Source organism: Cavia porcellus, unplaced genomic scaffold, assembly GCF_034190915.1.
Source record: "Cavia porcellus strain 051 isolate PalLab524CR breed Dunkin Hartley unplaced genomic scaffold, mCavPor4.1 scaffold_15, whole genome shotgun sequence".
Taxonomy (NCBI): domain Eukaryota; kingdom Metazoa; phylum Chordata; class Mammalia; order Rodentia; family Caviidae; genus Cavia; species Cavia porcellus.
Window position 1 is genome coordinate 66,964,309 of NW_026947498.1, and position 16,571 is coordinate 66,980,879.

General features: G+C 34.9%; 1 protein-coding gene across 7 annotated transcripts in view; it reads left to right on the top strand.

Moving 5' to 3' along the window:
* The window catches only part of Stxbp5l (syntaxin binding protein 5L), a 375,791-nt gene that overhangs the window by 104,200 nt on the left and 255,020 nt on the right, over window positions 1–16,571 (top strand). For all 7 annotated transcript variants that reach the window (XM_063225050.1, XM_063225052.1, XM_063225055.1 and 4 more), the window contains exon 5: window positions 1,199–1,299. In XM_063225050.1, the coding sequence (XP_063081120.1) occupies window positions 1,199–1,299 (101 nt within the window). The remainder of the gene's footprint in view (window positions 1–1,198; window positions 1,300–16,571) is intronic.

Consider the following 16,571-nt stretch of genomic DNA (forward strand, 5'->3'; position numbering starts at 1 on the left):
TATAGCATGAAACTGCATGGTATGAAACTATGTTAAAATATGTATCAATGCATACATCTTGACATGCTTATTTATTTACATGTAACTATGCAAAACACAAACATTTAATTTTTATGGATAACTGTTTAAATCTATTCTCTCTGAAACTAAAATCACAGATATATAAAGAAAAACAACATAGGGTACAGGAACTTTTGAGGTTAGGAATCATTTCAGAAAGAAATTTAAATTCCTGTCTCCCCTCATCTAATTTCTAAAGAAGAAATAAGTGCTAGAAAGTTCATTATGCTTATCATTGTGAACTGTGAAAGATTATTTGTAACAAAGTACTTTGGAAAATAGCAAAATAATTTTTAAGCATTCAAGGTCATCATGGTTCTACTTATTAGATAATGCTCAGTACTCTATTGGAGCTTTACTCTGATGTAGGGAAAGCATTTTCAGCTATAAAACTATTTTGTTAAAAGTTCTGATATTTTAAGATGGTCATAAAATACTGAAATATTTATTTATCTCTCTCTCTCTCTCTCTCTCTCTCTCTCTCTCTCTCTCTCTCTCATGTGGCAGCTAGTTGTCTGCCCATATGCCTTGATGAACAACATTGCTATTATTTTTAAAATTGTACCAAATCTAGTTAGGGATATATTTTCTTTTGTTACAGAAATTTTCGTTTATACTAAGTGAACCTTCTTGGGCTAAAGAAGCAGATTAAATTAAACCAAATATATATTTTTAGTAAAAATGTATTTTTTTCAAATAATAGAAAATTCTGAGGAGAACTGTTATATGTGTTATATTTGATTTGTAGAACTGGGTAGTATATTCGCTGTTGTGTAAAGGTACATAATATATATGTGAAGAGTTAAGAATGAAAATTTAAATTTTAGATTTTCTAAAGGACATACACAAAACTTCAGTAGTCACTATGAAGTTAAATTAATTATTCCTCTCTGCTAGTAAATGGATATTCGTTGACCTAATCTTTCAAACTACACATATGCCACATGTCACTTGCTTGTTCCACTTTCAGCATTCTTAACTTTTCTGTTTGTAGGATATGCACTTGTGCTTCTTTATATTTTTAGATTGTATAAACACAAATATCTGTTTAAGGAATGAAAAATTCAGTAAATTAGCTTGCTAATTTTACTTTCTTAGGTAAAGTAAAACACACTAACATTGTCTTCTTTTGTTACAGGGTGCTTTGGTCAGTGCAGGTTCAGATGATACACTTCATTTGTGGAACCTTAGACAAAAGAGGCCAGCTATCCTTCATTCTCTTAAATTTAACCGGGAACGGTAAGAACATATAAATCAAATTGTTCTATTGTACAACGAAATTACTCACTGAGCAAATTTTATGTTAATTAACAGAATTTTTTCATTATCTCAACAGCTAGAAATAATTATTGCTTTTATAATAGTTCCTTTTCTTAAGGAATGAATAATTGATAAGTTACCTGTTAGTGGGGAATACCTCCTTGCCTTTTCCTAACTTTAAATCAACATTTAAGCAATAATATATTATGCTTAACATATTATGCTATGGTTCTCTGGACCATGTTACTAAAAACCCAGATCTGAAATTTAAAGGTCAAGTGTTCAATAAACATATTTCTATACCTTGTATCGTGTTTGTTTCTTTCTATGCTTTAAACCTTTCCTTTTGCTTAAATACATTTTTACATTTAAAAAATACTGAAAAAGTTTCAGATATTCAAAATTTGGTTCTAACTTTAGAGCACCACTAAATGTCTAAGATGAATGAGGTCAATGACAATCCAGTAATTTGATCAGAATTCAAATTTATCCACTGTAAAGTTAAGTATTAATAGTCAAAAGAGGAAATTATTTCAATACATATGGGTAAATTATTAGATTTTATTTATAACAAACTTTTTAATGTCTTTAATATTGGATTCAGTCAGATCTAGAGTATAATGCACATCTGCTTAACTAGTATAAAGACACAAAGTAAAAGTTGTACTTTAACTATAAAAGAGTCTGATGCTTATTTATTAGTTGGTAAATGATGAAACACTTTGCTGTGCCTGGGAATGAACATCACAAGACAGTTCTATATTAATGACAGGGAGGGAAACCTGTGAGAAGTAAATTTATCCAGATCAGTGAATAGTAGAAAGAAGGAAGGAGCCAGAGAAAGGATGTACCCTAGAAAGCAAATCACAGTGGCCTGTTTTTCCAACTGGGCACCACCTTCTAATACACTATTTGACCATGCATTTATTAATCATTTAATTGGTTGATGAGATTAGTGCCTTCATACATAAGACATAACACATTTCTAGTTTTTCCTTCTCTTTTTATATACATAGTATGATCTATATCATTAGTTTCAAGTATGGTGAGTAATATTCATGAGTATTAATCATGATTTTATTTTAGAAATATTTTAGAATACAGCATCAGGATAATTTTTTGTATCCAGTACTTTTCATGAGGATGGGAATTTATATTTTTAGACATTTGCTAAAACTAGATAGCATTTCTTTCTTTAGACTAGACCTACTTTATTTTAGATTTAGTCCACAGTTCGTATACTATTTTTTTATTTAAAAAACTGACAAGTGCAGGGTTGGGAAATCTATCCCCGCCCCCCCCCCAAAAAAAAGGTAGAAAATTTCAAAACAAAATAATAGGAAAATAACACTATTTAATATATTGCATATTGTTATTTTAAAACTTGTTCAGATTACAAGATATAGGCATGCAAAAAATGAATAAACAAGGAAAAACTGTTCTTTTTGATGAACTAACAGACATTAATAGTGTAGTTATCTCTTACATACATACATGTATATATGTGCATATATATGCATATAACCTTTTCCCTTCTTTCTTCTCTCCTTTCCCCCATCCCAATTTTTTTTCCCTTTGAGAAATTTCTTTCTCTTTCATTTTCACAATGTCTACTGTACATTTTGAATCTTCTTTACTCTGTCAGTTTTTTTTTACACTAGGGAGACAATACAATATTTACACATGTGAGTCTGATTTATTTCATTTATGAGTATGGTCTCAAGTTGCATCCGTTTACCTATAAAAGCCTCAAGTTTATCTTTATTTATAGCTGAGTAATTGTACAATGAATTTACAATGAATTTATGTCTTTTGGGATTTCATGTTCTGTGTATGTGATTTGGACCAAGATTATCAATTGTGTTAGGTCTATATATTAATATTTCCCTTTTACTACTCTAATGGAAGTTGAACGAAATTATAAAGTCTAACTATGATGGTAATTTGACTATTTCTTTTTTTCATAATAATAAGTTTTATGTTTTGAGGCTAATTTGTTAGGCATGTACTCTATTGTACAAAAATACAACATCTTTTTTATCCATTCTGTGGGTGATGGACATTTGGATTATTTCCAAGATCTAGCTATTACAAATTGTACTGCTGTAAGCATGGGTGCACATATGTTGCCGTGCCATGATGGTTTCTCCTGGGAAAATACTCAGAAGAGGAATAGCTGATTTTAATGAGACTCCCAATCCTAGTTTTTAAAGGAGTCTCCACACTCATTTCCATAGTGGTTGTACAAGCTTACTCTCCCACCAGCAGTGGAGAAGTGTTTCTTTTTCCTCCACAGCCCCACCAACATTTGTTATTGATTGATTTCTTGATGACAGGCATTCTTTCTGGAGTGAGATGGAATTTCATTGTTGTTTTAATTTGCATTTCTTGAATGACCAATATTGTTGAACATTTCTTCATATATTTATTTGCCGTTTTTACTACTTTATGTAGGAAATGCATGTTCATCTCAGTCAGCCAGTTCTGGACTAGGTCTTTGAATTTGGCGGTCCTGATGTTTTTCAGTTCTTTATATGTTCTAGATAGAACTCCTTTATCTGAGGGACAGTTGGCTAAAATATTTTCCTTTCAACTCTGTTGGTGATTTTTCTTCATGTGCAAAACAATTTTTTTTTGCAAAATCTTTTCAATAAGATGAGATCCCAGTTGTTGAACTCTGCCTACCCCTATGTCTTTAAAATTTCTGTCTACTTTGTGTTCCATTAGACTTAATGTTTCTGTTTTAATATTTAGATCTCTGATCCATTTTGATTTTGGTTTAGTGCATGGTGATAATGGGTCTAGGTTTAGTCTTCAGCATGTGGAAAGCCAACTTTTTCAGCACAACTTATTAAAGAAGCTATCTTCCTATGACTCTGGTCAAAGATAAGGTGACTGAGTATCTTTGTGGTTGCATTTGCATCTTCTAATCTGTCCTGCTTATTGTCATGTCTGGTTTTTTGTTTGTTTTTGGGTTGGGGGGCAGTGCCATACTGATTTTTTCACAGTAGTTTTGTAGTGTAATTTCAAGTCAGGGATTGCAGTGCCTCTTGCCTTCCCTTTGTTGCCTGGAATTACTTTTGCTATTTTAAGTCTCTTCCATTTCCAGATGAACTTTAAGCATGTTTAATCCTTATCTGTGAAGCATGTTAATGGTGTTTGATTGGATTGCATTAAATCTGTTTAACAATTTTGGGTATATGGCCATTTTCACAATGTTGGTTCTTCCTATCCATGAGCGAGAGATATCTTTCCATTTTCTGATATTTCCTTCAGTCCCCTTTTTCACAGTACTGTAGTTTTAAATGTATAAATCTTTTGCATCTTTTGTTAGGTTGATTCCTAGGTATTTCATTTTTTTGTATGCTGTTGTGAAAGTTGTTAATTTCCATAATTTCTCTCTCAGTGAGAAATCATAGTCTAATGTAACTTCACATTCTTGACATTTGTTGATACTTGTTTTATGATCCAGTGCATAGACAATTTGATAAATGTGCACAACACATGAATTTATGTCTTTTGGGATGTCATGTTCTGTGTATGTGATTTGGACCAAGATTATCAATTGTGTTAGGTCTATAAATTAATATTTCCCTTTTACTACTCTAATGGAAGTTGAGCGAAATTATAAAATCTAACTATGATGGTAATTCTTTTTTCATAATAATAAGTTTTATGTTTTGAGGCTAATTTGTTAGGCATGTACAGATTTAGAATTATTTTGTCTTCCATATATGTCTTTTGTCATAGTCTGTTTTTTTTTCTTTAGTAGTGTATCTTGAAATATACATTAAAAAATAGCTGTCGCAGCTATTTTTAGTTAGTATTTTCATGGCATATCCTTCTCATTATTTTATTACCAACATCTCTATGTTCTTTTAAACACATATTTCAAAAAATCAGTCAGACAGTTTTATATTGGGTGCTGCATTTCCTGGGTTTTAACTTGAATTTTTTATTATCATATCTTCATTACATGGAGTTAATATGCATTTTATCACTCTTTCTGAGGAGTAACCTTAGAGATTTCAATGAGTCCTTTACTTATTTTACTCTAAAATAAATATTTCTTTTACCACTTCTTTGATAATGACAGAAACTTAAGCTTTTTCTTCATGTACTGCTTCTCTTGCTGTTTGCATTGCTAGTTTTATATTTTTATTTCTACATCTACTTTAAGTCCTATAATGCATTGCTCATATAGTTTTCAAATTATAGTTTCTTGTTATCCTCATTTCTTACTATAATTCTGCAGACCCTTCTTGGTAGTTCCAGTAAACTCATAAATTAAATGTATCATAAAGTAAAAATGTGCCTAATATATTTCACCTAGTAAATATCATAGCTTATCAACTCAGTTCATTGTAGAATTTCACCTAGGTACCCTCAGTAGTACAAAAGTAGGAGGTAGAATTCACTGCCAGAGCCCATTATCAGAATGTTTTATTTCTATGTTATATTGCTATGCTGAAAAGGAAGAAAATTCAGATATGCGAGTATGCTTGTTACTTAATGCCTACCTTTTCATACCATTGTACATGTAATTTTTTGAGACTGAATTTTAACCAAGCACAACAACAGTTTTGTATGATTGATAATTCATTTCCTTTAATTTCTGAATAATATCTGACAGGATATCTGGGTTGATTCTATTTTTGGCTATAACAAATACAACTGCGGTGCAAATTTGTATACAGGTATTTTTGTGACATAAGATTTTGTTCTGTGCAGTAATTGCTTGTTTGAGTGCACACTTTCCAATATGATATAATACCATTTCCCAGAATGGTGGTATTATTCTGGGTTCCTACAAAAAATATGAGGTCTAGTTTCTCCACATTGTAACTGGACTTTAATATTTTCTTTCTTTTTATGTTTTTTTGAGATGGGATTTCACTATATATTTTAGTCTGGCCTTGAACTTACTGTGTAGCCCAAGCTAGTCTTGAACTCGTGGAGATCCACCTGCCTTAGCCTTCCAACTGCTAGGATTGTAGGCACACACCAATATGCCCAGCCTAGAATTTATTTCATTATATTTTATTTTAGCTGTTCTGATAGGTAAACTAGTAATACCACATTCTGATTTTAATTTGCATTACCTAATGCGTTATAAAATTGTTCATTTTTAATATGTTTATTTGTTATCCATTTATCTTCTTTAATGAAATGTATGTTTATATATACATTCTGTTTTCTGATTGGATTATTGTGCCTTTATTGTTTGGTTGTGAATGCTTATTCTAGGTGTGAGTGCTTTATCACATATGTGACTTGTAAATGTTTTTCCTAGGTTGTAACTTTTATCTTTTTATTGTTTTAACAAGGTCCTCCATAGGGAAACCTTTTTGTTTTGAAAATTCCAATTATTTTTTTTTCTTTTAATAATAATTTTAGTGATACACCTACGTCATGTTTAGGTTGCTTAGGTATCAAAGATTTTCTTCTAATATTTCCAAAGTTTTTATAGTTTTATATTTAAGTCATTTTAATTTGTTTTTAAAGCCAAAATATTTAGAACAATATATTTTTAAATCTATGCATGATCAATTTCTCTCGAACTTTTTATTGAAAGGGCTATTCTTCACAGACTTGCTCTTGTAACTTCATTACAGAACAGCTAGCATTTTTTTTTCATGCTGTAGATTGTTTCCTTTGATGTGCAAAAGCTCTTTAATTTGGTATGTTCTCACTTGTTGATTCTTGGGGTTATTTTTGTGTGCATTTGGGGTTTTGTTTAGGAATCATTGCCTATGACTTCAAGAGTTTTACATATGACAGATTTAGTATTTCTGTTTTAACACTCAGATCTTTGATTCATTTTTATTTTAATTTAGTACGTGGTGAGAGATATGGGCCTAGATTGAATATTCTGTGAGTACATAGCCAGTTGTGTTAGGTACTTTTCTCTGATTGCTGAGACAAAATATCTACAAAGTTAAAGGAGGAAAGGTTTATATAGCTCACAGTTAGTGGTTTCAGTCCAGAATCAGCTGCTCCAGGGCAAAGTGGTGTGGCTGAGGGGCCACAGTCCAAGGTAGTGGAAAACAGCAAAAGCAATGAGAACAAAAAGGGAGAGGCAAAGCTCTTTTCCTGATTTATATTGTAAGCAGGCTAGGATGTAGAACTGCTGAGTGGCATACTTAAGCTTCTAAAGTTTTCAATTTGACGTGATGTATCAACCATTACACCAGTTTCCTTAGCATTATTTATTTAAGAGGCTGTCTTTCCTCCAATATATGTTTTTGGTCTCTTTGTCAAAGATAAAATAATGAAATGTACCTCAGTTTTTCTCATATGCTTTTGTTTTCTACTGATCCATGTGTGTGTTTTTGTGTCAGTGGTATTTTTGTCACTGTAGCTTTGTAGTGTAACTTAAAATCCAGGAATGTGGGGCCTCTGGTCTTGTTACCCAAGATTGCTTTTGCTATTATAGATTCCTCAATCCCAGTGTACATGTATATAATTACCAGAAATGTTAATAGCTGTTAGAAACAACTTCATCTACTAGAATATAGTTTTTCTGTGGAATATCTTTTGCATTTAGTCTTACAACCTTTACTCATTTTCAAAATGACTTTTAGCACATTTTTATTCTCTTTAGTGAAGTTGTTTTGTATTTCGTGATTTATTTAGATATTAGTTACCTTTTCGGTTTTTTTTTCTTTTTTTTCTTTTAAAGAGGATAAAACCAAGGAAATAAAACAGAATAAAATCAATCAAAATAAACTAGTATAAGTAATATAGGGCTTAAAAACTTAACAAAACCAACAATAGTAACTATAATGCCTTTTGTTATGTTCAAAATAGCTGCAGATCCTTTGGACATAGTAAAAATGAACAGAATACAATAGAAACAATAAAAACAAAACAATGAATGCAATAAAAGACTTCAAAACAAGCCAATAGTAAATCCAAAATGGCTACCATAATATGTTCTGCTCTTTCAAATAGCTGCTCATGCCATCAGATTTAACATAATCAAACAAAATAAAAAAGAATAAAAACCAGACTAACAAAACAATGAAAATGATATGGTTTCCAGAAGAGCATCACCTCTCAGTGAGGCCTTGTTCTCTATCCTTCGCAGTCTGCAGATGGCACTGATTCACAGAGAGAGGCTTAGGTGTGGCTCTGCCTTTCCATTTGTAGAACAGAATACCTGCCATATTCAATTTAAAAGATGAAAAGTTTATTTTGGCTCATGTTCTAGAGATTTTAGTTCATGGTTGACTGGCTACAAGGCAGAAACCTCAAGGCCGAAGAATATACTGAGGGAAATTTATGCACTTCAAGGCATCAAGAATGAGAGGAGAATAGCCTGAGAAAAGTTATACTTTATGAAGTCACACCTCCCTACCAGACCTCCATTTAGGCCCTGCTGACTAATAGACTATTCAGCTATGAACTCCTCAGTAATCCAGTGAGATGCTAGCTTTCACACAACTCAATCCTCTCTAGGTATCTCTTAATCCAATCAAATTGCTAGTGAAGATTTACTGTCATGAGTGTATATTTTATCAAATTGACACCTAGTTATATTTCCTTAAAGTTTATACCAAATAAATGTTACATGATCATAATTCTACCTCTCATGATATAACTATTCTGTGTACAACTGACAGTGCACCATGTCTCCTTTGAGACAGAGTAACTCAGCATTTCCAGTGTACAATAGCACAGGCTAAATATTCCCTTTCCAAAAAGTATGAGTAGGGGAATATAAAATATCAGACCAAACCAAGACTGAAGCCAAGCAGGAGTAAAATTAAGTCCTTGTCTGGCATATGGGGCGTGTGGTGGCAAGATGTGAACTCTAAAGAATCTGGGTAGCCCCACTTCTATGGCCCTCATAGGTGTAGCCCACACAGCCTCTTTTTCAGGATGGTTCAGATTATTGCCTGTGCTTTTCTCCACAGGTGTTTCATGATCCTGGCATCTCTAACTTCGTAAGGTCTCTACTACCTTCTAATTTACCCTCATAGATTCATGATTAACCTTCTCATGGCTTGCCTGTAAGAACTTTGATCCCGTTGTATGTTGCATGTCTTCCCAGACCTTCTTTTGAAGTCTCATGGGAGTCTCTGTCATTCCCTCATGTTTTATTCTGTCTACCTGAAAAATCAAATGTCCTGTGAGCAATACTGAGACCTACCGCCATCATGAACAATAGGAGAAGCCCTAGGATTATAGCTTGCATGGCTTATGCATGCCTGGTTAGCTGAATGTGGTAAAACGAGTTCTGGAGAACTAGTTCCCTAGGCCAGTGGGGACAAATCTATGGCACGAATGTGATTTGTTTTTCTGAGTTGTTTTTTTCTAAACTAACACCTCAGTATTCAGAGTTGACACTGAATATGGCAGATGGCACTGCCATATTGCAGTTATTCTGCAATATGCAGAATTAATTGCAGAGTTGACACTGATAATTAAATGGGTTTTGGGTTGGAGTTGTAGCACTCATCTCTAAAAGGTCTACATCACTGCCCTCCACTGTCCTGCTTGAGCAGGGCACCCAGGAACACTTCTATCAAATGAAAAGTTGGTACTTTTCCACTCTTGAACCTGAGATGTGTAAAGTTTGATCAGTTCCTGAAGTGACCTTGAGTCATCTATAATGGATTAAAAACTGGTGGTCAGCTTAACACCAGCTAAATTAAATCAGCATGGTGCTGAGTGTAGATGTTTCACCTGAGGACAGTTGCCACCATAGAGATGTGGAGAAGGAGAAGTGGGGCATTGTGGATTTCTCTAGGTATTGCTATTTGAGCTGTTGGTTCTCCTGGAAGAGCTCTCCATGATTAACTTCCCCAGTGTGAGTTCAACTAATTGTCATTGTGGAGGAGCTTGGGACCTTGATGGTGAGAGTGGCAATGGTTCACTTTGAGGGAGCTCTGCTCCTTACATTGAGCATCACTTCCTGGCTCCAGAAGGGAAGACACGTGTTGTCGTCATGCTAGCTTTCTGGCATGTAGTCTACTCTTCTTATCATCAGAGGGACCTTCGTGTCGCTGAGGATGTCTGTGGTGCTTTTCAGGACAGCCCTGCACTTTATTATGAGCATGACTTCATGGGTCCAATGTAGAACCCTCAACCTACCAGCACAGCTCCTTCATCCTGCTGGCATAGACTTTATAGCTTCCACCGCTGACCTTTGAGCTTTCCCAGCACAGATCCATCCATAAAAGACACTGGCATGAGTCCTTCTTGTGGGCTCTAGACCTCCAGCTGGACTTGTGGGAGGCATTGTCATGCGCTCTGGGTCTTTATCTGGACTCATGCAAGACATTGCTGGGGGATTCAGGCTCTTGGCTGAATATTCTGTCTTTAGTGTTGTGGATAAATTTCCTGCACTTTGTGTTAACTCTGAGTGACCATCATAAAATTCTGTGTCTTGATTCTAATTGTTCTCCTCACAACCCCTAACTACAACAGCATCTTTCTTGTTCTGGTGCAGAGTACATGACTTCTTTCATAATGATGCTAGTTTCTTCAGCAGCCATACTTTCTTTGATGCCCCCTGTTAGTTTTTGTATCTAGATGTCTCCTCAAAGCCTTATGTGCTCATAGGTGGGTGTTTTTGTTCATTGCTGAATCCAGGGTTTGTGACAGTGGAATCAAGAGTCTGTGGTATTAAATTAGTTCACAGATTGGAATTAGCATGGTTCTAGGCTCAGCTGAATGGATTTACTAAAGATAGAGGCACAGCCCTGGGTATGGGTGGCACTACCCCAAAGGCTTGTAGTCTGGATGGATAAACAGGAAAGGTGAGCTCACTGCTGATACTTGCTACCTCCTGCTTTCCAACCATGAACTGTTTCTCCTTTGTGGTACCCCTCCACTATGCTGCCCTGCTGGAGCCAGCTACTATGAGTTGGAACCTCTGCTAACTTTGAGATGAAATAAAGCTTTCTTCTTCTAACTTTTGGGTATAAGGTATTTTGTCCCAGCAATGAGAAAAGTGACTGAGACTCTACTTTTACCCCAGCTCCTTTTTCTGGCAAATGGCAAGTTTTAAAAATTTTTTATGTTTTGCTTTTTGTTCCTGATTTCTACTGTCAATGTGGCTGAAGCAACCAGAGATTGTTTTGTTACCACTTGGTTGTCTTGCTGCTTTGAAATGTCCTCTGCCAGATTAACTGGAAGAGCTAGTTGGTTCTCCTGGAAGAGCTCTCCATGACTAACTTCCCCAGTGTCCACCACATTTTAACCTCAGACTCCCACAGTGTCTTAAGCCATGGACAAAATGTAGACAAGTTCCTTGCCAGAATATAATACAAATACCTTTAGATCAATATCCATTAAAGCCCTAATTCCCATCTGAAACTATCTGAACACAGTCTTTATTGTCTACATTTCTGTCAGAATTCTGGTCTTCTGAGCTGTGATGTATTGATAATTGGTGGTCAAATTGTACACCAGATGAAGTGAGTCAGCATGGTGCTGAGTGTGGATGGTCTACCTGAGGATTGTTGCCAACATAAAAAGGCAGAATTGGAGAGAAAGATATGGTGGTGTTCTCCTGTTGCACCTGGTTCTCCTGGAGAAGGTTATGGAGCTTCTTTCCTGAAATGAAGTTGGCTGTTCTTATCATCAGAAGAGCACAGGACCTTGTTGTCACTGAGAATGACTGTGGTTCACTTTGGGGGAGCTCTAGTCTGTACCGCTTCCTGGCTCCAGAAGTAAAGATGGTGTGCTGTTTAGTGTCCCAGAGAAGCTTGTCCTATAGGCCTCCTATAGGATATGAGCTTGGTTGTTCTTATTAGTGGAGGAGCTTGGGAACTTGTTTTCACTGAGGATGACTGTGATACCTTTTGGGGGAGCCCTGGTGCTTGCTTTGAGCAGTGCTTACTGGCTTCAATACAAAACCTTCAACCTACTGGCACCAGTCCTTCATCCCACTGGCACAGACTTTCTGGCTTCCACCGCTGACTTTTGGGCCTTCCCAGCACAGATCCTATGAGGCATTGTCATGGGCTATGGGTCCTCAGCTGGGCTCATGCAGGACATTGCTACGGAATCCAGGCCCTCAGCTGGATCTTTTGGAGTGTTTAGCATGTGAACAAATTTCATGCACTTTTCATGTTTGACTCTTGATGACAATTATAAAATAATTGTATAAATCATGTATTGTATATTAAATCATTTTCCTTGCCAACCTAACTATGACATGAGCCCTTACCAGAATTGTCTGTTTAGTTCTGCTTGTAACATTCTGGAGCTTTTCTGACCTATATCTCCAAACCTTTTGAAACTCCTCTGCCATGTATTTCTAAAGATTTATGAACCATGTGTTTAGGTATAGTCACAGCATCAGCCCCAATTTTCAGTACCATTTTTCAAATTAGTCACTTTTTCATTACTAAGACAAAATAGATTTAGAGATTTTGGTTCATGATTGGCTGCTACAGGGCAGAAACATCATGGTAGAAGGGCATGGCATGGTGGAGGAATCTTGCTCATCTTATGTTAGCCTGGAAACAGACTGAGAAGGAAAGGCCTAGGGACAAGGTAGACCCTTAAAAGGCCTTATCTACACTAGCTTGGCCCTATCTTGTATGGCTCATTCAGGTAGTAACTCACTAAATAAATCCATTAATGCAGTTAGTACTCTCATGGTTGTAATACCTTCTGAAAGTCCCACTTCTGAAAATATTTTTTGTTTGTTTTTCTTGGTTCCAGGGATCGACCTCATGACCTCACATTTGCCAGTTAGGTGCTTATGTTACTGAACTAAATCCTTGGCCTCCACTTCAAAAAATGTGACACTTTTGGGGAGACATTTTAGATATAAACAATAGCAACTACCCTACAATATTCCTTTTTTGGATTGTACAATATAAATTTAGTGGTTTAGTTTTCATAGTGATTTAGGTGAACACTTTGTAGCATTCCTTTTTTGTTTATTTATAATTTATTTTTAATTGAAGCCATTTAAAAAATGGTGTTCTGTAGACATTTAATTATATGTAGACAGCTTATGATGTACTGTTTTTTTGTTTTAACACTTCAAAATGTGGAGACCATTGCTTTCTAAATTCCTTTACTTTTCTTATGTATCATAAATTTTTCTAAAAATTTCCCTGTGTCATGATTTGTCTTTTATTGCTGAAGTATATTTTTATCGAATATAGAATTCTGTTATTTAGTAGAATTATATCCTTCTTTCTTTTGGTCTCTGTGGTTTCTTATGAGAAATCTCTTGTGATTGGAACTGTTCCATAGATAGGCTGGTGCTTTTCTCTTACTGTTTTCTACTTCCTTTCCCTGTCCTCCTCTGTGCTGTCTCTCCCTAACCTCTTTTCCACCTTCCTACCACTCCCTTCTCTTCCCCTGCATTCTTATCATCCCTATCAAATTTTCAGGTGTTCAGCTATGATCTATGTTCATTCTGGAGGGGCAGTTATTATGTTTGGTTTTCCCTACACTATTCTGTCTTTCGAGTTGTAACTTTTGCCGGATTAGATGAGTTGGGGACGTTATTTCTTTGAGCACTTTTCAGTCTTACCTTCCTTTACTCTTTGGATAGCCTCACCAATAGTTTGGTTTTAACCTACAGGCTTCTTAGACTCTGACCTTTTTACATATGTTTTCCATTTTTTCAGTCTGAATAATTTACATTGTTTGATCGTTAAGTTCACTGATTGTTTATTGTCTTCTTCATTCTGCTGCTTAGCTTTGTCTTCCTTCTCTCATTGCTGAGACAAACTCAACATTCAAAGATAAAGGAGAAAAGGTTTGTCTCATACTTTGTAGAGGTTTCAGTTCATAATTGGCTGGCTCCCAGGGGAGCTAGAGGAGAAACAGGTAATGGCAGGCAGAAAGCAGCAAATGACAACAAAGGGATAGTAAGAAGCTACTACAGTTCATCTAGCCTACCTGCCCTATGATGGGTAGCACTCATATCCAGAACTAAGCCAAACTAATCAGTGTACTGATTTAGTAATTGCATATCTTTAAACCCAGCATCACATGTTCTATATCCAACACCTCTGAAAAAGCCCCATGTATTGACTGCATGAGAGTTTGGGGGGACATCTAGACACAAACCATAACGAGTTTATTCAGAGGTTTTAATTTTTTTTTGTTATATTTTTTCAGTGGTAAAATTTGCATTCGATACTTTATATTTCTCTTTTCATTTGTTTCAAGTGTGTTCATGATTACTTAAATGTTTTTAAAATCATTTTAAATATTTGTTAGTGAATTCTATCATGCGTGTATGTCAGCTTATCAGGGGTACATATTTTTCATTTTCTGATTGATATGTGCCCATTGGTATGACAGAGATTTTAAAATTTTGAGAATTTTTTATATTATGCTGTGAGGTTGCAGGTCTTATTTAAACGTGTCTTAGGTAAATTTTGACATTTCTTTGACAGTGGAAGGACAGATGTCATCTTGTTACTGGTGGATGAGAATGGGAGTCCTGTTCCTCAGCTGGACTTATTAACACCTGTGACAGAGAAAGAGGTTTTGTATTTCTGGGTAGGGTGGAATTTATGGCTTCCTTAATTATTCCTTTACTTTAAGCAGGCTTACCAGGAAGTGTAGGAAAGCTTCTCCACTGCTTCTCACTTCACCTTTCTTGACCAAGTTCTCTCATTCAGAAACTGGAAATAGTCTATAAATTTAAATGAAAGTGGAAAATATTATTTGTATTTTTGTAGAAGAATGAAAGAAACTTTTCTGTACTGCTTCTGCCACAGATCATCATGTTTTTCCCTGCACATGAAAAGGAGCCAATTTGTTTAATTATAAAGTGCCCAGAAGGCAGAGAATTCATGAGCAAAAATCAACTGCAGGGGAAATGCTTCCCAGAATCAACAACTGGGATCTCATCTTATTAAAAAGTTTTTGCATGTAAAAAGAAATCTCTAACAGAGTGAAAAGAAAATTCATGAATTGGGAAAATATCTTAGCCAACTGTCCCTCAGACAAAGGACTTCTATATAGATCATATAAAGAAATTTTTAAAAATGAGGCCCCCGAAATTCTAGGACTCAATTCAAAAGTGGGCATCTGAGATGAATACACATTTCTCAGGTGAAGAAGTACAGCAAATAAATATATGAAAAAATGGTCAACATCAATGATCATTCAGGAAATTCAAATTAAAACCACACTGAGAGTCCATCTCACCCCAGAAAGAATGTCCAAGATCGAGAAATCAACTAATAACAAATGCTCAACGGGCCATGGGGAAAAGGAACTCTTCTGCACTGTTGATGGGAGTGTAGGCTGGTGCAACCACTATGAAAATTACTGTTTTTATTATTCCTCAAAAAGCTAGGATTAGAAATTCCATTTGACCCAGCTATTCCATTTCTGGATATTTTCCCAGAAGAATTGAAAACATTATACCACAATGATATATGTGCATCCATGTTTATAGCAACACAATCTGTAATAGCCAAATTTTGGAAACAACCGATGTGCCCAACAGTCAAGGAATGGGTAAAAAAGATGTGATATTTTTATACAATGGAGTACTACTCAGTAATATAGAAAGATTGCATCAAGACTTTTATAAGTCAATGGATGCAACTTGAGACCATACTCATAAGTGAAATAAATCAAACTCACAAGTGTAAATACTGTACTGTTTCTCTAGTGTAAGAAACTGAAAAAGTATATACTATGAAAAATCTACAATAAATACTATGTAGGGATAAAAAACTGCTTAAAGAGGAAAAGTAATTGGGGTAGGGGAAAGGAAAGACGGAAGGGAAAAGAAAAAGACATACATTTGTATATGTATACATAAGATAGCTAAAATGACTATACTACTAATTGTATTAGCTATTGGAAAACAACAGTTAATATTCATATGATTAGATCAGTTTTACATGTCTATATCTGTTATTCTTAGTAACCCTTTTGAAGATAACAGTATTCTATATTATAACCATTGTCAAATTCTTACCTGGTTTTGTAAACCTATACTGTTACTGTGTTTGTTGTTGTTTGTCTTTTTTGCTTTTTGTTGTTCTTAAATAAAAATAATTTTAAAAATAAAGTGCCTGCAAGTCTTTAAACAGGGGATGTGTTAGTTGCATGAAGATTTCTGTAAATAAGTGGAATTATTCTTTTTATTATTTGTATGGATAATAACCTTGTTAACCACATACATTAGGATTTTCATGCACTGAAACAATGCCCCAAATAGCATGAGATTTTGCTTAAAAACCATAGACTTTCTGAATGTGAGAAATGGAAATAATTTGGAAATCATCTTTTATAGCATTCAT